Source organism: Musa acuminata, chromosome BXJ1-1, assembly GCF_036884655.1.
Source record: "Musa acuminata AAA Group cultivar baxijiao chromosome BXJ1-1, Cavendish_Baxijiao_AAA, whole genome shotgun sequence".
Taxonomy (NCBI): domain Eukaryota; kingdom Viridiplantae; phylum Streptophyta; class Magnoliopsida; order Zingiberales; family Musaceae; genus Musa; species Musa acuminata.
The window spans coordinates 2,436,836-2,456,628 of record NC_088327.1 but is presented as its reverse complement, the minus strand read 5'-3'; the positions used below and the strand labels follow the sequence as shown (position 1 = coordinate 2,456,628).

The 19,793-nt window shown below is 36.4% G+C and overlaps 1 protein-coding gene across 1 annotated transcript; it reads left to right on the top strand.

Moving 5' to 3' along the window:
- The first annotated feature begins 3,294 nt into the window (after positions 1–3,294).
- Positions 3,295–19,027, top strand: LOC103979001 (ABC transporter G family member 45). The gene is made up of 22 exons (XM_009394991.3): positions 3,295–3,436; positions 3,506–3,626; positions 5,657–5,745; positions 6,689–6,773; positions 6,890–7,049; positions 7,555–7,625; positions 7,711–7,764; positions 8,469–8,559; positions 9,573–9,874; positions 11,412–12,010; positions 12,105–12,265; positions 12,371–12,474; positions 12,815–12,980; positions 13,613–13,782; positions 13,897–14,229; positions 14,439–14,729; positions 15,902–15,985; positions 16,065–16,198; positions 16,292–16,519; positions 16,593–16,764; positions 18,226–18,480; positions 18,563–19,027. The coding sequence occupies exons 1-22, from the start codon at positions 3,342–3,344 to the stop codon at positions 18,830–18,832; spliced, it is 4,035 nt and encodes a 1,344-aa protein (XP_009393266.2). The 5' UTR covers positions 3,295–3,341; the 3' UTR covers positions 18,833–19,027.
- Positions 19,028–19,793: the final 766 nt, after the last annotated feature.

Genomic DNA, 19,793 nt, shown 5'->3' with positions numbered 1-19,793 from the left:
GAAGAGTTTGGCAGCCTATCGTGCTCATTCAAAGCCATTAAATTCCAGTATTAAATAAGCCCGCCATTGCCTTACCGGAAAGGTTAGGCGTAGAAAAAAAGAGGAGCGAGAGATTACAGCAGGCTCTCCTCCAAACACACCGCGGAAGACCTCGAGAAGAAAGATGCAGTGTATGACCATCTCGTCAAGAACTGCATTCCGCCTCCCAGTTTTGCGTGATGGTGCAGTTGACAGAGACGCTGCTTTTGTCGTTGCACTCGTCGTGCCGATATTGTGTTGGAAGAAAACGAGGAGGCGGCTGCGGATTCCAGTTTCTTTGCTGCACACAATCGACTACTTCCTTTTTCTTCCGTTATGTTGTCGCCTTCGAGCATCGAGTTCCACGAAGGGGACGCCATTTTTTCCTGTCTGAAACCTGTCTTGCGGCATCAAGGCTTATCTCGAGATCGAAAGAGTGTTGCGAATTAAAACGAAGTTTGATTCATGACTTAACAAGGTTAAGTTCCTACGATAAATCAATGTCTAATACCATGATACGCTAATCTTAAATAGTGTGACTCGGATTCAGCAGAATCAATATAGTATTAAGAGAAAAAAGATAAAGAAGAAGAAGAAGAAACTAGATTTGGCCACGATCAAGTTAGAAGGAGATCAAATCTGACCAAGGCTTGACGTATCTTTATGAATAAAGAGGGAAGCGTTTGAGTCACGCATGAATAGTGAAAGGATGTTATAAAACATTTATTGTGTGATAGAGATTGAAAGATGACAAAGAGAATAATCGCATGTTGTTTCCTTATACTGAGTTTAGTCCACCACTTAATAAGCTTAAGCTTCTAGGTTGAATAATCATCGATTAATCTCATGAATGCTAACCTCGTAACCAAGTTTGATTTTGACCCGTAAGGCATTGAAACTATTAAGGGTTTTATTGAGTGACCAAATAATATGGGTAAAGAACACTAATTCTTCTTTATATATATATATATATATATATTTGATCCATGTCATTAACTCTTATCAATTAGTAAGTAGTCTTCGCTTTGTTTGCTGCTGCAGTAGGTGGTGGGGGAGGAGTACCGAGCTAAATGAAATAACATATATTCCAAGATGAGCATAAGAGAAGGATGGATGGATGGATGGGTGGACATTCATGGGAGTTGGATCTCCCTTTCTCCATGGATTCCACAAACACCTACTCTTTGAAAGCACTGTCATCGATCTCAGCGAAGAAGCACCTTTCACGAATCCTGTTGAAAAGAAAACGAAAGCTCCTGGTTTCTTTTGTTCTCCCAAGTTATCGATCTCAATATTCCCCATTTTGTTTTGTGGAATGCCACATGAAGAGCTTGAACAATGACCCCTTTTGTTATTGTGCGAGTGGCTTTCATATCCATAATTGATTTGCCAAATGTTGATTGAACAAAAATAAGGAAATAATGTGAACGATGGATGGCTTGTGGATTTGGGGTCGGTAATGCATGGAGAAAGAGAATTAGGAGACACAACTGAGAAGTCAAAGTTTCAGCAACCACTTCAAAGCTAAGATTCATGAAAGGACGTGTGCCAACCGCTGAAATGTCATTGGCTAAACGTCGTCGATACGAGTCTTGTTCTTAATTTTTAGCACACCTAATTTAGACATTAGGGCATAACACTATTTTATTTCTTGTGTACTTGAATGGGACATCGTGGCTTTGTCAATATAAGCTACTAACAACATTATATGTCGCGATACAATTAGCATAGCACACGTATCAACACATTATGGATGCATCAAGAATAGGCATGGCATGAAAGAGGTTGTTGAGGTGCTTCATCTCAAATTATTCTCTTATTTCATTCTCTGTGAATGCTATATATATATATTTGTATATATATATATATATACAAATATATATATATATATATACAAATATATATATATATATATACAAATATATATATATATATATATACAAATATATATATATATATATATATATATATATATACAAATATATATATATATATATATATATATATATACAAATATATATATATATATATACAAATATATATATATATATATATACAAATATATATATACAAATATATACAAATATATATATACAAATATATACAAATATATATATATACAAATATATATATATATATATATACAAATATATATATATATATATATATATATTTGTATATATATATATATATACAAATATATATATATATATATATATATATATATACAAATATATATATATATACATATATATATATATATATATATATATATATATATATATATAATATTAATTAAATAATGTGAGAGACAACGACGTTTACCCGATGATCACAGTAGCAGTGCATGCAAGTAGGTCATGCGACGGGCCACCTCGTGCGACATGCTCATAATGGCCACTTATTTTCGTGCACGAAATGGCATAATTAATGGGAGAATGTCTTCGGTGTTAGATAAGTTCTGACCGCCACGGATAAAAGAAATAAATGCTGCATGGACTTCTACGGCGGACGTCGAGCTCGCAGCTTCCACCCAGTTTCTGACGTGGGACTGACTGTGACTGGTGCCAGACTTCTCATGCAACGACGTTGTGATGACGAGCAACAGGCCCTCTAGAACACCACAGGTTAAACATGGTTAAATACGATGCATATATGCCTGTGAGTTCAGATATATACATACCTGCAGGTGCAGGTCAAACCCATAATCTTCCGCCATGTCGAAGGTCCCCATTACTGTGTTGCAGTGTATCTGCAAGGAGGAGGAGTACCAAGTTAAAGCGTTCAAGCAATGACTACTCCGCAGTGGAGAATTCAAATCTGCATAAACCCTGCATCGATAACAGAAGATGCAAGTAATCGACGATGAATCAGACTCGAGCAATCTTCTCAATGCGAACAAAACAGTGGGTGGTGGAATCCAATATGGACAACCCAAACTCTCCACGTGTTCATCTCTGCCTCGTTCTTCCGTCGCGGTCGGAGAACTTCTGTGGCGATAACGGAATTGGTGGTGTGCGGGGCCGGCACTGAGCAAGTTGGTTCCGTTAACTAAGTTTGACTGGTCTCGGGTGGTACAACACTGGACGTGTACGTGAAACGGGCTTGACAAGGCTCGCAAATAGGCCGCACAAGAACAAAAGCACATGTGTTTTGAACACACCATACCGTCATGGGAATTACGTTTGAGATTCTATAAGCCCCTAGCCTCTAAGCTTTGCATCCTATATAAACCCCGCCTTCTCCTTCCTTCCTCGCTACTCCTTGTGAGGTTTCTTCAAGGAAGAAGAGAAGCTCTTCTTGCACCACACACAGAGAGAAACATGAAGAGAGAGGCGATGGAAGGATCAGATAGTGCTCCGATGACATACGAAGAGCACGAAGAACTTCTATCGTGCATACGAGACCATAGAGCGAGGTAGTGAGATCATGTAGTTTTAGTGAAGTTTCAGAGTGTTACCTGTAAGATGTTGCTTGGTGATTTCAGGTTGGGCGTTGAGGCTCCCAAGGTCGAAGTCAGGTTCGAGGAACTGTCGGTGGAGACGGAGGCGACAGTTCGGAAGAGGGTTCTTCCCACCCTCCCCAATGCCGTCATCAACACTGCTCAGGTAGACTTGCCACCATGCTCTAGTAAGACAAACACGTGTTCTTGACCTTGATCACCAGTTGGGTTCGAGTCCTTGAGAAGATGATGCCTTCTCTTAGTATCTTTTCTTCCTTTGATCCCGCAACGCCTGCACAGAAACGAGTAGAGCAAGTAGTAATTAGTACCTGCAGAGTTGACTTCCGTCTCTACCAGAGGCCACAATATATTCAACTTCCAGTTACTAGTCTCGCCATATTACCTGCACCTTTTTTTGTTTATACTTGCTATAATGTTGAGTAAACACTGTTTCAGCTAGAACTTGCCTGATTTAGGTGCCATGGACTAAACCATTCAGCAGCTAAATAGGGAGTATAAGGTAGAATATAGGAGAAATGTATGCCTGAAGCTTCGTCGGATTTCTATGCTCATGAAGCTGGTAGCAAATTGTTTATCCACTCAATATAACCTCCACCTTCAGTCTTTATCATCTGATGGTGGAAAAAGCTGCAACTTCATCACCTAGATTCGCTCGGCTTACTGTGGCATGCCCTAAATGTCCATGGCCGAAATGTCCCTGAACTTAACCAAGTAGCACAGCATCAGCATGGGCAAACACTTGGATATAATAGCAAAGGTAAAGTTAGCAGTTACAGTGTCTCAACAAATGAAGCAAGAGATATAGGCATGAAAGGTTAGGCTGTGCTTGACGGATCACACCGTCTCCAGTCTTTACCTCAATAGAATTAGTGCTTATGTGGATCTCAAGCCAAGTAAGATAAGCTGTGTCAAGAACAGATGTAGTGGATCAGTCTTCACAAGCTTGCAAATAACCTCCATACTAGTTTCCCATCTCCCTCGATGTCAGCATTCCTTTTCCCTGGTGGTGAGGCTGGAGGATCTACCATCTCCTTGCTTGCTCATGTATCTTTTGCATATCTGCAGATGGTTTTGTGCTGAAGCTCAGGAGGAAATTTAACCACTGAATCCTTGGTTCAAAGAGCTACCACCTACCTCTTCTTTTGTTTCTTTTTGTGTGGCTTTGTTGACAAATTAGTTTGCTGTCCATGGAATAAAAATCTGGTAATAAGAAGTCAAAGTCACCATAAGACAACTAACTCAATATTTTCAGTAAAAGATTCTGCACTAGGACATCTGTAGATTTTCGAGTTACTTTTTCACTTTTGGGCCTAATGGTCATGAACCTTGTTTTAATTAATCTTTGGTAAAATAGTAATGGAAAACAATTGTACTTGAAATTTCAAGTCTTAGCATTTTAATCCTTAGATCTTACAAAATTAACATCACAAGAAGAACATGCAGCACACAATTCATAAACATTAGATGCTTGAATTGAAGTATTAGAACAGCTATGGTAACTTACGATTCCTTGTCTCACAAATTATTTGGCTGCTCCATACGAAGGCAGCTTATAATAACTTGTGTGTGTGCAAGTGAAGGTCAAAGTTGTGACAGGAAAAAACAAAAAAACGAAGTAGATGCTCCCTTAATAAGAGAGTTTGGTAAAGATAAGAATACCCCTGCCTTAGACCCAATGGACAAGGACCAGACTTTGACTAATTGTTTCGTGTACCCCTAATAGAAAACAATAATTAGTTAACTTACTGCATTACAAGCTCTAGATCTGGATATACAAAGTGTGCACACTTCAGAAAAATGCAAAGTGATGAAGTAACTAGCAATGAGAACTTGACTAGAAATATTAAGAATTTACAGTAATTTGAAATTCCTGTAGACAAGCACTGAGACTGTGCTTGCAATTCAGAAATATGTTTTTCCCTCACAAAGTACCCAGTGGTATATAAAGAGTGGACATGGTCTATCCTAAACTATGTTCTGTACTTCTGGGCAAAGAGAACAGAAGAAATGCTTTCTTTGTTTTTAATGTGCACAGGTCTACACCTTATCTTCTTGACTTCAACTAAATTTGCATATTTCTTATACGTTCCTAATATTTTGTTGATAATCAACCTATGTTTTAATCTAGATTTTGCATTGTGTACAAACAAAAAGAATCATAATGTGTTTGAACAGGAGCTCATGGGATGGCTAAGATTCTACCAAGCAAACAGGAAGCCTGTCAAAGTGCTAAATGGTCTGAGAGGAATTGTAAAGCCTTCTAGGTACTTTTTAAACTCTCACAGTGTGAATGATCTACCTGAGAAATTATAAAAACTATTTATTTGTCTGCTTTCTGCAACAGTTTTTCTCCTGAAGGATATTAAAATAGGCTGATCTTTGACATTATCTTTTCTCAAATAATTAAGCTACTATTTTATCAGAGAAAAAATATATCAGTCCCATTGGGGCAGAACACCAATTGAAACATTTGTAGAAAGTGACTGAAAAATTGAATGATAAGGGACCATAATTAAGGCATACCCACTTAACAGAATTGAGGCCACAGTACCAGAGAAGATTCCATCTTACATGAATGAGAACATCATTGTAAAGGGAAAACAATACTTTTAGCTGTAGAAAAGATAATATCAAGCATCCTGAACATAACAGCACTTGTCTTTGCAGTTATTTGTTCATGATTTATGGTCTCCTTACAAATATCACATATTAACTTTGTTGAATGCTTATATAAACTATGATAATCTCAGGAAAAAAGAGTTTTGATCTTTGACCTTCAGAAAGTTACATATTTTTGGGATCATTTGTAATTTTGTACAAGGAAAACATACAAAGTTGCTCTTCTTAGTGATCTGACTTTTATAGATAGGGAAAGGTCATGCTATATTCAACATTATCGCCAAGATGCCATTGAAAATTTCTCCTAATTTCTAACTCCTCTCAACCTCACAATGCTTCACCTATATCATTAGGTTAATAATATGGATTGACTATTTATTAATTGTGGCATTATCCTATGTATGCCAATCTGGTTTGTGTAAATATAAACAAACATGTACCTAAGACATAAATATATGCACATTTATCAATTACATATATGATATTCAAATTAATAAAGGAGCCCTAGATATAGGTTAACTGAGTTCATAGTTCTTTTATCTCTTTAACTATAGAAAATCTAAAATTTAAACAAAATGTCTATTTCAGGATGACACTTGTCCTTGGGTCTCCAGGATCTGGAAAGTCAACATTTTTGAGAGCTTTGTCTGGAAAACTAGACCCTAGTTTAAATGTAAGTATTTCTTTTTGCCTTGTCTTTCGATGTGTATGGGAAAATGAGTTATCAACTCCTAGATATCTTGTCTTAATCTGTTTATTTTTCGGTACTAATTGATTCTCATTCCCTAGGTCACAGGAAAAGTCACATATAATGGACAAAAGATGAATCACTATATCTCCCAAAGGATGTGTGCATATGTTAGCCAATATGACCTCCATCATTCTGAGATGACAGTGAAGGAGACAATGGAGTTCTCTAGAAAAATGCTAAAAGCTGGAAATGAAATTGGTAAGGATCTATCAATTATAGCAGTGCTTTAAAAAATCTTACCCGAAAAAGAGTAAAAGAAAACAATTAAACCATGTTATGTTTATGCTTAAAATTATTATATATAAAGATAATATGCTTACATGGAACAGACACGATATTCTGCCCAGGCCAAGGAAATTAGGCCTACATTCACACCCTGTTTTGGTCAACTTAATTGGTTGTATTTAGAATTAGCATATTACCTATCTAGTTTGTTAACAGCACATGCTTTCTATTACTAAACAGGGTTTATGTTTCCACCCGGTGTATCATATGTAAGCTTACAAACCAACTTTGCTAAGGGAAAACAATTAGCACACCTTACCTTCACAGTTGAAGAGAAGCAATCTATAGAAGAAACTACCATTTAATATAAATGTAAAGCTTCAGTGAATGCATCCGCCTTCCTAGTTGCTTAAATCAGTGAACCCAACTCTTAGAGGAAAGACAAGTACATTATCTCATTATTCAATGACTTCTGCAGAGATGCATAAAGCTGTGAGCACAGCGAAAATAGAAGCAAGCATCCAAGAAGAGAGAAACATTAGTGCCATGGTAAAGATACCACTTGATTTTGACAATTTAGATTTAACTCAGAGAAAGGATTGTAGTATAATTACCATTTTCATGTGTTATGTAGGAAAACGATTCTTCAAAAGATGAAGGGAGCTTCATAACCAACTACATTCTGAAGGTATGTACCTTTCTTATCTCTTATTTTAGTAAAAATAAATAAAAAAAATCTGAAACTAATAGAACCTCTAAACATTTAAATTTTACATACGTTGCAGAATCAGAGTCCAAACATGACAATGACACCTTTTATTACAGTGCCGAAATGCTAAAAATTATTATTCCCCATAAGCTTCTATCTCTTTGTCCAAACAATATAGAGATCTTTAACAGAGCTATAAGGAGCCCACAACGGTTGATAGAGTAACTAAAATTTTAACTCCAGTATATGTTGACAACTTTTTTTCACCAAAAAGATATGATATTGATGTATCATTAGAATTTACTTTAACATCAAATTTGTCCCACATCACATAACATTGGAAATTGTCTTCTAAAAGTTGAAAAAAAATTCCGTCCATGAACCATAACAAGACCGGTATACTAAAGTTTTTTTGCTTTGATTAAAAAAGTCTCTCATTTGTAGTGGTAGGACATCATGAATATGATAAAATATAATAGCATGTCATATTCAACTTAAAATGATATTGTAAATTTGTAAAATTACAATAGATATCAACATGTCTCATACATAACTAACTTGACTAGACATGTTAATTAACTTTAGATTCTTCAAAATAACCATAGAGTATAGGACAATCAAACTTTTGAAGTAAACTTACCTCGTTCAGTATCTTCTTACATTTAAATGACCTATCTTTTCAGATACTTGGCTTGCATGAGTGTGCAGACATAATAATAGGTGATGAGATGCGAAGGGGAATATCTGGAGGACAAAAGAAACGAGTCACAATTGGTACAGTAAAAATAATTGATTTTAATGTTATCCCTTTAGAAACACCATTTCAAGCATTTTCTTGCATTTTGTTTCTTTGTTCTGTGTATTTGCATGTCAGAAGACATTAGCAACATATCATAGTTTAGCATGCAACTATTGTATGCATAAGAGGATTGACAATAAATTTGTATGCTTCATCTGAAGAATTGTTAATCATCCAAAAAATAGGATCACTTAAAAGTTGGCATTACGGTGATACAACAAATTATAATCACACAACATATAGCACAGACTACACCGTTGAAGTAAATAGCTGGTGGACAGTAGCCTGGTTACTGCAACTTTGAGCTTCCAAGTTACTGTCAGTGGAGAGGGTCAAGGGCATTATTAGATGTCAATGACCTTAACATTAAACTGATATATGCAATTTTAGTGAATACGTTGGCATGTACAAAATGCAAAAGGTCAGGTTTATGAATAATTAGTCACATTAAAGTCGCTAAAAATTAAAAGCAGCTCTGTGACACCAATTGTACTGGCACTCAGCAGGGAATAACCATATGTAGATTCTGCAGTTGGCTAGAATGGAAATGCCACTGAGATTCAAAACCTTGCATGTAGTATCAGGTCAAGAAATCAAGTCCAAGAGTTGGACATGTAGCTAGACATACAAAAAATCTAATGGATCTAATGATGGACATTTACCAAACAATGGGACCTCACGTTAGGATGGATGGGCGTCAAACTTAGCCAGTGAACAACATCAAGTTTAAAGTTATCTACACTACGAAAATACCATCCATTGTATCAGAAGCATTGGAGTTGCAATATAAAGAATATTAAGATATCAACATCCAGGAGGTTTCCAATCATCCTGAATAATTTTGTGAGAGAATCCACAATAAGAATATGCAGATTCAACATGTTCAACACCATCCTATCCAAATTTCAAAATAATGCAAGACTGAGAGAGTTCATCAGATTTGGATTTTATCTAAGATACTGATTTCGTCCTAAAAAAATTGTTGCAGGGGAAATGCTAGTGGGGTTAGCACAATGCTTTTTCATGGATGACATTTCAACTGGGCTTGATAGCTCCACTACTTTTCAAATCGTCAAGTTCTTGCAGCAGATGACACATGTTTTGGATCTCACCATGGTTATATCTTTGCTTCAACCTACTCCAGAGGTATTTGAGCTATTTGATGACATCATCCTTTTATGTGAGGGACAAATTGCTTATCAAGGACCACGAGAAGATGTTCTTGCATTTTTTGAATCAATGGGATTGGGATGTCCTGATAGAAAAAATGTCGCAGACTTCCTCCAAGAGGTATCAACTACCAATTGCTTCTTTAATACGTTCCTTATTAATCATCTCACGAATTGTTAATCGATAATTTAGTTTAAATGATTTGACATCAAGCTGAGGAACTTCCTTTTACATCGCTTTCATACAACTTACAACTCTAATCCCATTGGGACTGTAACTACAAATTTAGAAGAGCGTACCATGTAATTAGGGTAACACCAAGCCACAGGCTATTGTTCTCAACACAAAAGACACATTCTAAAACAAAATAAGAGAAAACACAAAGGTATGATTAGATTTGCAGAAAAATATTAAAACTTCTAGTTTTTGTTTCCAAGATTTGGATGCAATAACCGTGAACCTATGAAGTACAGATATTGTTTAAAAAAGAAATGTCCAAGAAGAAAGAAAATCAGTATACTCCCTTTTAATATAAAATAATATCTAAAGTTGATTCTGTATGTCATCTGAATAATATAATTAAGCACATATTAGCAAGCTATATGCTCCTACTAGCTACCCCTTTCTTTCACAAACATTTTCTCAAGTTTGTTAATCTAACAATGCATAATACAATAGCAATTTCTAGTGAGGAGAACATCTTCCTCATAGTAAACCTATAAGTCTTGGATCGGTAGCATCTTATTGAGAATTTCAAAATACAAACCCTATGTGGTTAACTTGCAAAATAATAAATAATAAATTCTATAATCCCTTGTTACTCAAACACATAGAAAATTAGATTGTTTGGATCAGAGTATGCATAAATATTTATTACTTGACATTGCCAGCTTAGCAATCTAGGGCGGTAGCTTATGTAAGTTTTTTATGTTGCCATTTAACCTACATTTCTATTCATTATATTGGAATCTGCATGTGACAAGTAGGCCCAGAAGGCCCATCGACCCAATAACTTAGATAAAGTTGGACCTAAACCATGCGTCCTAAAAATCCATAAATTGGTAATTGAAAGCCCATCAAGCTTTTATACCAATCTAGTCAATCATCCACTTCCAATGAGCACCACAAGACCACAAGAAAAGGAGGCTACCAATGGCCCACTCCAGAAAAGAAGTAGGAGTCAATCATATCCTACAACTACCACTAACTTTGTATAGACAGTCTCTCCAAGTTTCACACGAGTACCAACTGCTCGACACTATAAACGAACTAACCTGCATATGTATTTCCTCCATTTCAAATGAGGAGAAGAGCCCAATATGTTTAAAGATGAAATTGCAAGAAACTAATGGCAATTACATTCTCTCTTACAGACTGCTCCATAGTTATTTCAGTACAACATTGACATTGTTCTAGGTCCAACTCAAAAATAATAAACCAAATATACTTTTTATGAATGATGCGACTTATGTTTGTATTGAAGCAGCAACTTTTAGCATGGATATAGTTGTTTCATAAGTTTTAAATGCAACTTTTTTTTGCACTTTTAGTACAAATGTATGTACAAACAATAATGAATCAAGTATTGCTTCAATTAGGCTTTAGTTTCAGGAATTACATCAAATAATATAATTTCTGGTGGCATGTACTTATGCAGGTAATGTCAAAGATGGATCAAGCACAATATTGGATGGGTAACAAAAGCACATACCAGTATCTATCTGTGCAAAAGTTTTCAGATTCTTTTGAATCTTCCCAGTTTGGCCGGCTTCTTCAAGAACAGTTGCAAAAGCCATCTAGCATTGAGGAGAGTGAACAAATGGTCAAACTAAAAGAGATATATAATGTTCCAAAGTGGGAGATATTCAAGGCTTGCTTCTCAAGGGAAAAGTTATTGATGAAGAGGAACTCTCCAGTTCACATATTCAAAACCATACAGATAGTACTCTTGGCATTTGTGATTATGACAATCTTCCTGCGAACAAAAATGAAACATCAGACAGTAGCTGATGGGTACCTTTACATGGGAGCCATATTTGCTGGAGTGGTGATAGTGAAGTTCAATGGCATGACAGAATTATCAATAATGGTACAAAGACTTCCTATCTATTACAAGCAGAGGGAAGTACTATTTTTGCCAGGATGGGCTCTCCTTCTATCTATAACAGTCCTTAGCCTCCCAATGTCATTCATTGAAGCAGGTCTATGGACAAGTCTAACATACTATGTGGTTGGCTTTGCACCATCAGCAGTTAGGTATGTTACAGCTTTACCTCTTGCTAAATCTTAATATGCTAGAATAAAATATTGGATGGCATTTGCATGATACATATATATGTTTTCATGGCAGATTCCTGCAACAGTTCTTGGCTCTTTTCTGTGTGCATCAGATGTCAACGTCACTTTTCCGTTTTATAGCTGTTGTTGGGAGGACACAACTTATGGCTAACACACTTGGGACTGCAACTCTAGTGTCAATCTACATTCTTGGTGGTTTTGTCATATCAAAAGGTTAGATACTAGTGGTTTTTTATCTTAAGAAAAGATGCAAGAGTGTTTCTAATGTACCTTATAATTTTCCTATTGTTACTTATTTGGTTCCTATGTGCAAATCAGATGATATCCAACCATGGTTGGTCTGGGGTTACTGGTTGTCTCCTATGACGTATGGTCAGAATGCTGTAGCAATCAATGAATTTCTTGATCAGAGATGGAATATGGTATGCTCCAACTGCTCCAAAAACAGGAACTTACTGGCTAAAATTCAACTATAGTAAACATCCCAAGTAGCGTTGAATGAAGGACAAAGGTTTAGTAAAGGACTTCATGGAAGGCCAAAATATGATTAATGCTAAATTAAAAATTCAAAGAGAATGTCTTGATCCTTTTCAGATCATACTGCTAACTATATTTATACTTAGTAACTTAATGATCTTCAAATGGTGATTGGAAGTTTCCGTTAAGAGAATAGATTTGCTTAATAATGAATAACCTAATATTAATAATGTCTCCCAATTCAGTGAGAGAACTCACTCTGTTGATAATGTTTTTTCTTCACAGAAAACTGAGAATGGAGAAAGCACAGGGGATACAGTTGGGAAGACCATTTTGAGATCAAGAGGGATGTTAACAGAGTGGCATTGGTTTTGGTACAGCGTGATGATATTACTCTTATTTGCTCTGGTCTTCAACATTCTCAGCATCTTTGCACTTGAATATCTAAGAGGTCTATATATTTTCCTCCATCCAACTGTACACTGCATGTTTGTATCTATATAATTGAGCTATTTTTCACCTCAATCCCATTAAAGTTTAGGCATAAAAGCTCCAACTTGACAAAAACAATTCTGTTGAACATAACCTATTACATGCCAGAGTTATAGCCAACATATGTCTTTCAAAAATCATAGTCTTTCAGAGCTTTCTAGCCAACATATAAACTAAAATTAAAAAAAAAAAATCAGTTTAACAGCACAGGATTTATTTTTCTTTGGATAACAAAACATAAGGATTAAAATTTGCTCAATTCCCATGCAAATACTGTCAAAAGTATTTAAATCAACACCAACAGCCCAAATCCTTGTTCAGAATATGGTTTGGCGAATGATATTTTTTTAGCTTCATTAACATGCAATAGACCTTAAAATTGCATAAGCTTTGGTTTCTAAGCTTTTCTCTTTCTTTTCTTTCTTCCCCGATCGTTTTGTTGTTTGAAAAAGCCATAGATCACATTCATCAGTCTTTGATTTGTAACCTCCATCATTGATCTTCGGTCAGTTGGGATGATTTTCAATCATCCCAAAAGAAATCTAAGTATGTTTCGGGAGAATTTTTAATTAGATTTTCCATAAAATGCAGCTCCACAGAAAAGCCGTTCGAACAAAAATATGTGGCCTAAGGATTTCAAAAGGATCGCCGTATCTGATGACCAAGCAACTACAGGGACATCCCAAAGTAGGATGTCTCTACCATTCCAGCCTCTGAAAATGGCATTCAGCAATATTAATTATTATGTTGACATGCCAAAGGTAAACTGCTAAACTTCTATCTATTCAAAAACACCAGTAATTAACTTGTCCAATATCTGACTATTTTTTTCTTTGTACTTGTCTATTTTGTTCTTTTTACTTGTCGCTGATCAGCAATTGAAGAAAAATGGAATGAAGGAAGATAGACTTCAGTTATTACAGGATGTCTCTGGAGTTTTTAGACCTGGAGTACTAACTGCGTTGATGGGGGTGACAGGTGCTGGAAAGACCACATTATTAGATGTTTTGGCAGGAAGAAAAACTGCAGGACACATTGAAGGAAGCATCAAAATATCTGGATATCCAAAAAAGCAAGAAACCTTCGCTAGGATTTCAGGATACTGTGAACAATCAGATAATCACTCCCCCTGCCTAACAGTTTTTGAGTCTTTATGGTACTCAGCATGGCTTCGTCTTCCGTCCAATGTTGATGCGAACACAAGAAATGTAAGTTGCTTCAAAACCAAGACTTGCACCACCACTCATCATCACATAAATTAGTGACAAACAACAAGCATAATGATCAAACTTTGCATACAATGCTTGCATGTATCGTTAATTCTGGTTATACCTTCAGGTTTCTGAACTACATAAAGTTTATCCTTCTGGCTTTTGGAGTAGATCTAATGTATATATTGTTTTCTCCTCTATCCCAGATATTCATAAATGAGGTTATGGAACTGGTTGAGTTAAAGTCATTGAAGAATGCTATGGTAGGCTTACCAGGAGTAAGTGGACTTGCAGCAGAAGAGCGGAAACGATTGACAATTGCAGTAGAGTTAGTTTCTAGCCCTTCTATCATATTCATGGATGAACCCACAACAGGTTTAGATGCTCGAGCTGCTGCAATTGTCATGAGAACAGTTAGGAAGGCAGCAGATACTGGGCGTACTATTGTCTGCACAATCCATCAACCAAGCATTGACATATTTGAAGCTTTTGATGAGGTAATACAATAATAGTGGTTCTTCCAGTTATTATAATTAAATAAAGTAAAATGAGGAGAAATCCATGAAAAGAAAAAGCAGAATGATTATATAACTTCATATATCTAGCATATACTTCATGCATTGCAATGATAATTAGGATGCATTCAAATTTCATGGTACCAAGACGTGTACATCCCACACCTCCACCCGTTGAAACTCTACATTATAGTCACTGATAATGAAAACTGAAAGAAATGCTGAACTTATCTGAATCTTATCCATAATGGGTATAAGCCTCATTTAGGGGACCTGCAGTCTTATCATGCCATCTATGGTTGCATGTTGTCAGGGATATATTAAACAACCAATAAACTAGCTAGAAGCACATTGTTTAAACTTTGAAATTTAAAGTATGTAACAATGTTTGTGATAAATACATCAAACAATAATTCCTTCTTTTTCTCTAGATATCTTATTATTAAGGAACAACACTAACATTTTGAAATGGTTGTCAATTGATTTCAAGGGCACATACCTGAATATATTTTTCCTTCTATTTGACACCTTTTACAACCAAATGTAGTATGTCAACATATCTGTAACAATTCTAGGAGGAAATGTGTCAATTGTTATGAATAATCAATCATCACCACATGGTACAACTCTTATGGTGCAACATCATCAATATGGACTTGCTCTCATTGCTTATGCCACTGAAAAGTTCATAGTGTTAGATAAGCAAATTAAGAAAAGTTGAAGATATCATGAGGGGATCTGATCAACAATAGATAAGAATCATAAAGCATCATATAATGACTCAAATAGAGAAAGAAGTATTCAAATTTGAAACTTCAAGTCCAAAAAAGGTAGGAAAAAGAATTTATGATGTCCAGGGACCGAGAATAAAATATTGCAGCTACCTTTGATTTTTTTTATCATTAAACACTTTCCTTTAAAAGTGAACCAAGCTGGTCGTAAATCTAAATTTCTCAATGAAAACTAAGCCGCAAGAAATGATCAATGTTCAAAAAGCATTTTGCAAATGGCATAGAGGACAAACTGAATCTAGAGATTTTTACATCTTGCCCATATTTGTAGCAAAACAATCTGATCTACAGGTTATTATTGAGAGATTATTAGCTTTGTTGGATTTGTATTTTGATTACCCTTGCCTTTTGTTTTATTTGCAGTTGCTTCTTATGAAAAAAGGAGGGCAGCTAATATATGGAGGGCCTTTGGGCAAGTTATCCAAAACCATGATACAATACTTTGAAGTAAGAACAATTTCAGGATATCCAGAGTTACTCTATCAGAAAAAACATGTGCAACCAACAACTAAAAAAATTCTTGCAGGGTATTTCGGGAGTACCAAAGATAAGAGATGGTCAAAATCCTGCTACATGGATGTTAGACGTCACTTCTCCTAACATGGAATATAAGCTTGGCGTAGATTTTGGAAATATCTTTCGCAATTCATCTGCATACATGTAAACCCTTAAAAGTCTCTTTGATGCAACCTATACATAGATAAATATATAATAAAACATTACCCATAACTTGCTTCTTTTGTGCCTCTTCAGAAGGAACATGAAAATGGTTGATGAGATGAGCAAAAGACAAAGTAATGCAGAAGACATACACTTTACATCCAAGTATGCAAAAGGTTTTTGGTCGCAGTGTGTATCTTGCCTGTGGAAACAGCACAGATCTTACTGGAAAAATCCAGAACACAATGTAGTTCGTTTCATCATCACGATTACAGTATCAGCGCTATTTGGCATAGTCTTCCTTGATATTGGTTCCAAATTGTAAGTAAGAAACAAACACTCTATTTATTCTAATTTATCAGTTTTACTTAATTTGTTTATAATGATATAACAGAAGGATGGAACAAGATGTTTTCAACATTCTAGGAGCAATGTACGGCTCAGCATTGTTTATTGGCTTTGCAAATGCTAGTGTAGTACAGCCTATTGTGGAAAGGGAGAGGACTGTATTTTATCGTGAAAGAGCAGCCGGAATGTATTCTTCTATGCCATATGCCATTGCTCAGGTACAACTTTTCTTATGTGTATTATGATAGTCCCTATGGTGATCAAACTAACAAGTGATAAGTTGGTTAACTACCAAAAAAATACAACAATTTCCTAGCAAATCTTAGATATTGTCAGCTATGATCCTGCATGTTACATGTTTTGCTTAGTTATATCAGGATTCTGGAAAATGATCTAGCTAAAAATTCAATAAAACTATTCTTATATTTTTCTAATAAGAGGAAGCAAAAACCTCCAAGAAAATGATACTTGATTTAAAAGGACATGTTACAAAATAACTCATTAAAACCTACTTAACAGATATACTAATTAAATGTAAAGCTTTAAATAGAGGAGCATGCAGGGTTTGATTATATTGACAGCACTATATGATTTCCCTTCTATGCTACCTTGAAACATGCCAAAAGATTTCAAGAAATTTGTGAATTTTTTGAAAATTTGCTCAAAAACCACTACTATTTAGGGATGTTTAGGGGGAGCCAGTGGTCTTTGCTCTGTTCAGAATGACCTGAACGTAGTATAAAATATTTGGCATCATGAGAGCACAATTTGGCACAACATTTCCAATGTTGGCTGAAACTTCAATCCTTAATTTTTAAGGTTACTTGACATTAGAAAGTTTTCCTAATTTATATATGATGCAAATTCAACTAAGGAAACAAAAGAATGAAGAACTGATAAAGTGGCCATTACTTCCACAAAATGAAGCCAGTAATTTATGCAACATCCCAATTATCCCACAACGAGAAAATAGTTGTTTTAAATATAAGACTTGATTGACCTAATATCATAACTTGGACTTTAACATTCTGAGACAACTTGGTAATAACCATATTTTTCACTAGTTATTAGCTAATAGCTTGTGCGGTTCATGAGTCAATGATAATGAAACAACTTTGCTGATTACTGCAAATCGATATAGTTGATATAAAGTTAGCACAACACTGACACCTTTCCATCCAAGTCATTTGGCTAGTCCACTTATAGTTCAAGTCAATTGATTAGCATCAAAGCGAATTCTAAAACATAGACGTGTAGAGTTTAGGAGATGTGGAGTAGAGCCGCCACTCTAGTATCATGTCTCACAGATGATTCCTACTAGGAAATCAATAGACCACTCATTCTAAGTCTTGGACCTTAATGAGAATGCCGAGCCATTAAATGAATGAGGGAGATTATGACACACAAGGAATCTCATATCAGAAGTTGATGACAATAGACTGGATTGGCTTATAGGAACACATGCACCTACCACTACTTGGGTTGTTCTTCTGTGACAGCTCAAAGAAAGAATTTAGTTTTGTAAAATGCTTATATTCTGGATTTTATAAGCGCATCTGTCATGCTGATGTTTCTCTCAGACTTGCCATGCCATACTGTATCTCTGGTAGAATAACCGTTTTATACCTTGTGTCTCTCCTGTAAGAACGATCATAAACTGACAACTTCTCATTGTACAGGTGGCCATTGAAATCCCTTACATTCTAATCCAAGCAATACTTTTCTCAGTCATCGTTTATCCAATGATTGGATTCCCATTTGTTGCAGCCAAGTTCTTCTGGTTCATGTTCTTCTTGCTCTTAAGTTTTATATACTTTGTCCTCTTTGGGATGATGACGGTTGCACTAACACCTAACCAGCAAATAGCGGCACTTTTGTCTTTCTTCCTCTTCATTATATGGAACATGTTCTCAGGATTCTTTGTTCCTAGAAAGGTATCCAACATTCTACATATACCTCATTCTATTTCATCTTTGTCATACACAATATCTCAGCATGAATCGACGGTGTCTGCAGATGATACCAATTTGGTGGAGATGGTATTACTGGGCTGATCCTGCTGCATGGACTGTCTATGGTCTAATGGTTTCACAGCTAGGAGACAAAGAAGATCCCCTAATTGCGGCAGGGACGTCAGGTGAAACAGTGAAAGATTTCCTCAAGGGATATCTTGGACTACAGGAAAGCTATCTACCGCTCATTGTGTCACTTCACATCGCAGTGATCGTCCTATTCTTGTTCGTTTTCGGCTTCAGCATCAAGTATCTGAATTTCCAGAGAAGATAGGCTGCACCAATTCCTTATTCTTTTATACAATCAAAAGTCGATTACCGTCAACTCCAGCTTAAAGGAAGACATGGAGTTGATCCCAACAATGACATTAGAGTGCTAATGACGGCCTCTAACATTGTTATCAACCCTAAATTTCTTCACATTTGTAATGTTTGCATCAAATTGTTATATAAATCAATAATTGTTAGATGGAATGTGTTCGAAAACTCGAGGTCGGTGCGCCCTGATTGGGCCACCGTATGGCTGCCTATCGCCGGCCCCCCCGGAGGATCCACCACCCAAACTCGACAATGAAACTGAAACAGAAGAAAAAGGAGAAAAGAAGCAGATAAGAGAGAGTTCGGAAAGAGAAAACTCACTGGTTATCGCAGACGCGGGGTTCCCTCCGCCCTTGCCTCGCGGTGCGCCCTCTGTCTTCCGTAGGTGATGGTGACAGGAGGAGCCACGGAGGAACCGGGAATAGTCGAGGAAGAAAAATTCTTCGACAACGAACGCGTACTGTGGCGCGCGCCCGTGAGAGCGCCGACACGATCCCCTCGCCTCGTCGGTGCCACGTGAGCGTATTATCGACTCAAGTCGGTTCGTGAAGCAACGGCCCAGTAACAACTTGACGAACAACCAAACGGTGTGGCTCAGCCCTGCTCAATTACGCGCGTCCACACGTGCCATTCGTCGCTCCAACCCGATTTGTCCCACATGAGACCTGTCTAACTCGATCCAACGGATTACTGAGTCGAATTCGGATCAATTAATGTTGCGATCGATCCAGATTTATCAGGCCGATCGGTTCGAGTCATTTCTACATGTCCCACCGAATAAGATAAAAACAAAAGCAACAATACCAACGTAAAAAGAAAGCAACGGGAACGATTCACCGCCCGTTACAGAGACAGAAGAAAGATCATGTCCTTTTCCTCCACCAGTTTCTTCGATATATATGCAGGACCTGCTTCCC

Coding starts and splice junctions, on each gene's coding strand:
- LOC103979001 (XM_009394991.3), top strand. CDS start 3,342: ATGAAGAGAGAGGCGATGGAAGGATCAGATAGTGCTCCGATGACATAC. Junction 12,475..12,814: donor TTGATCAGAGATGGAATATG/GTATGCTCCAAC, acceptor TTTTCTTCACAG/AAAACTGAGAATGGAGAAAG. Junction 14,230..14,438: donor TTGATGCGAACACAAGAAAT/GTAAGTTGCTTC, acceptor CCTCTATCCCAG/ATATTCATAAATGAGGTTAT.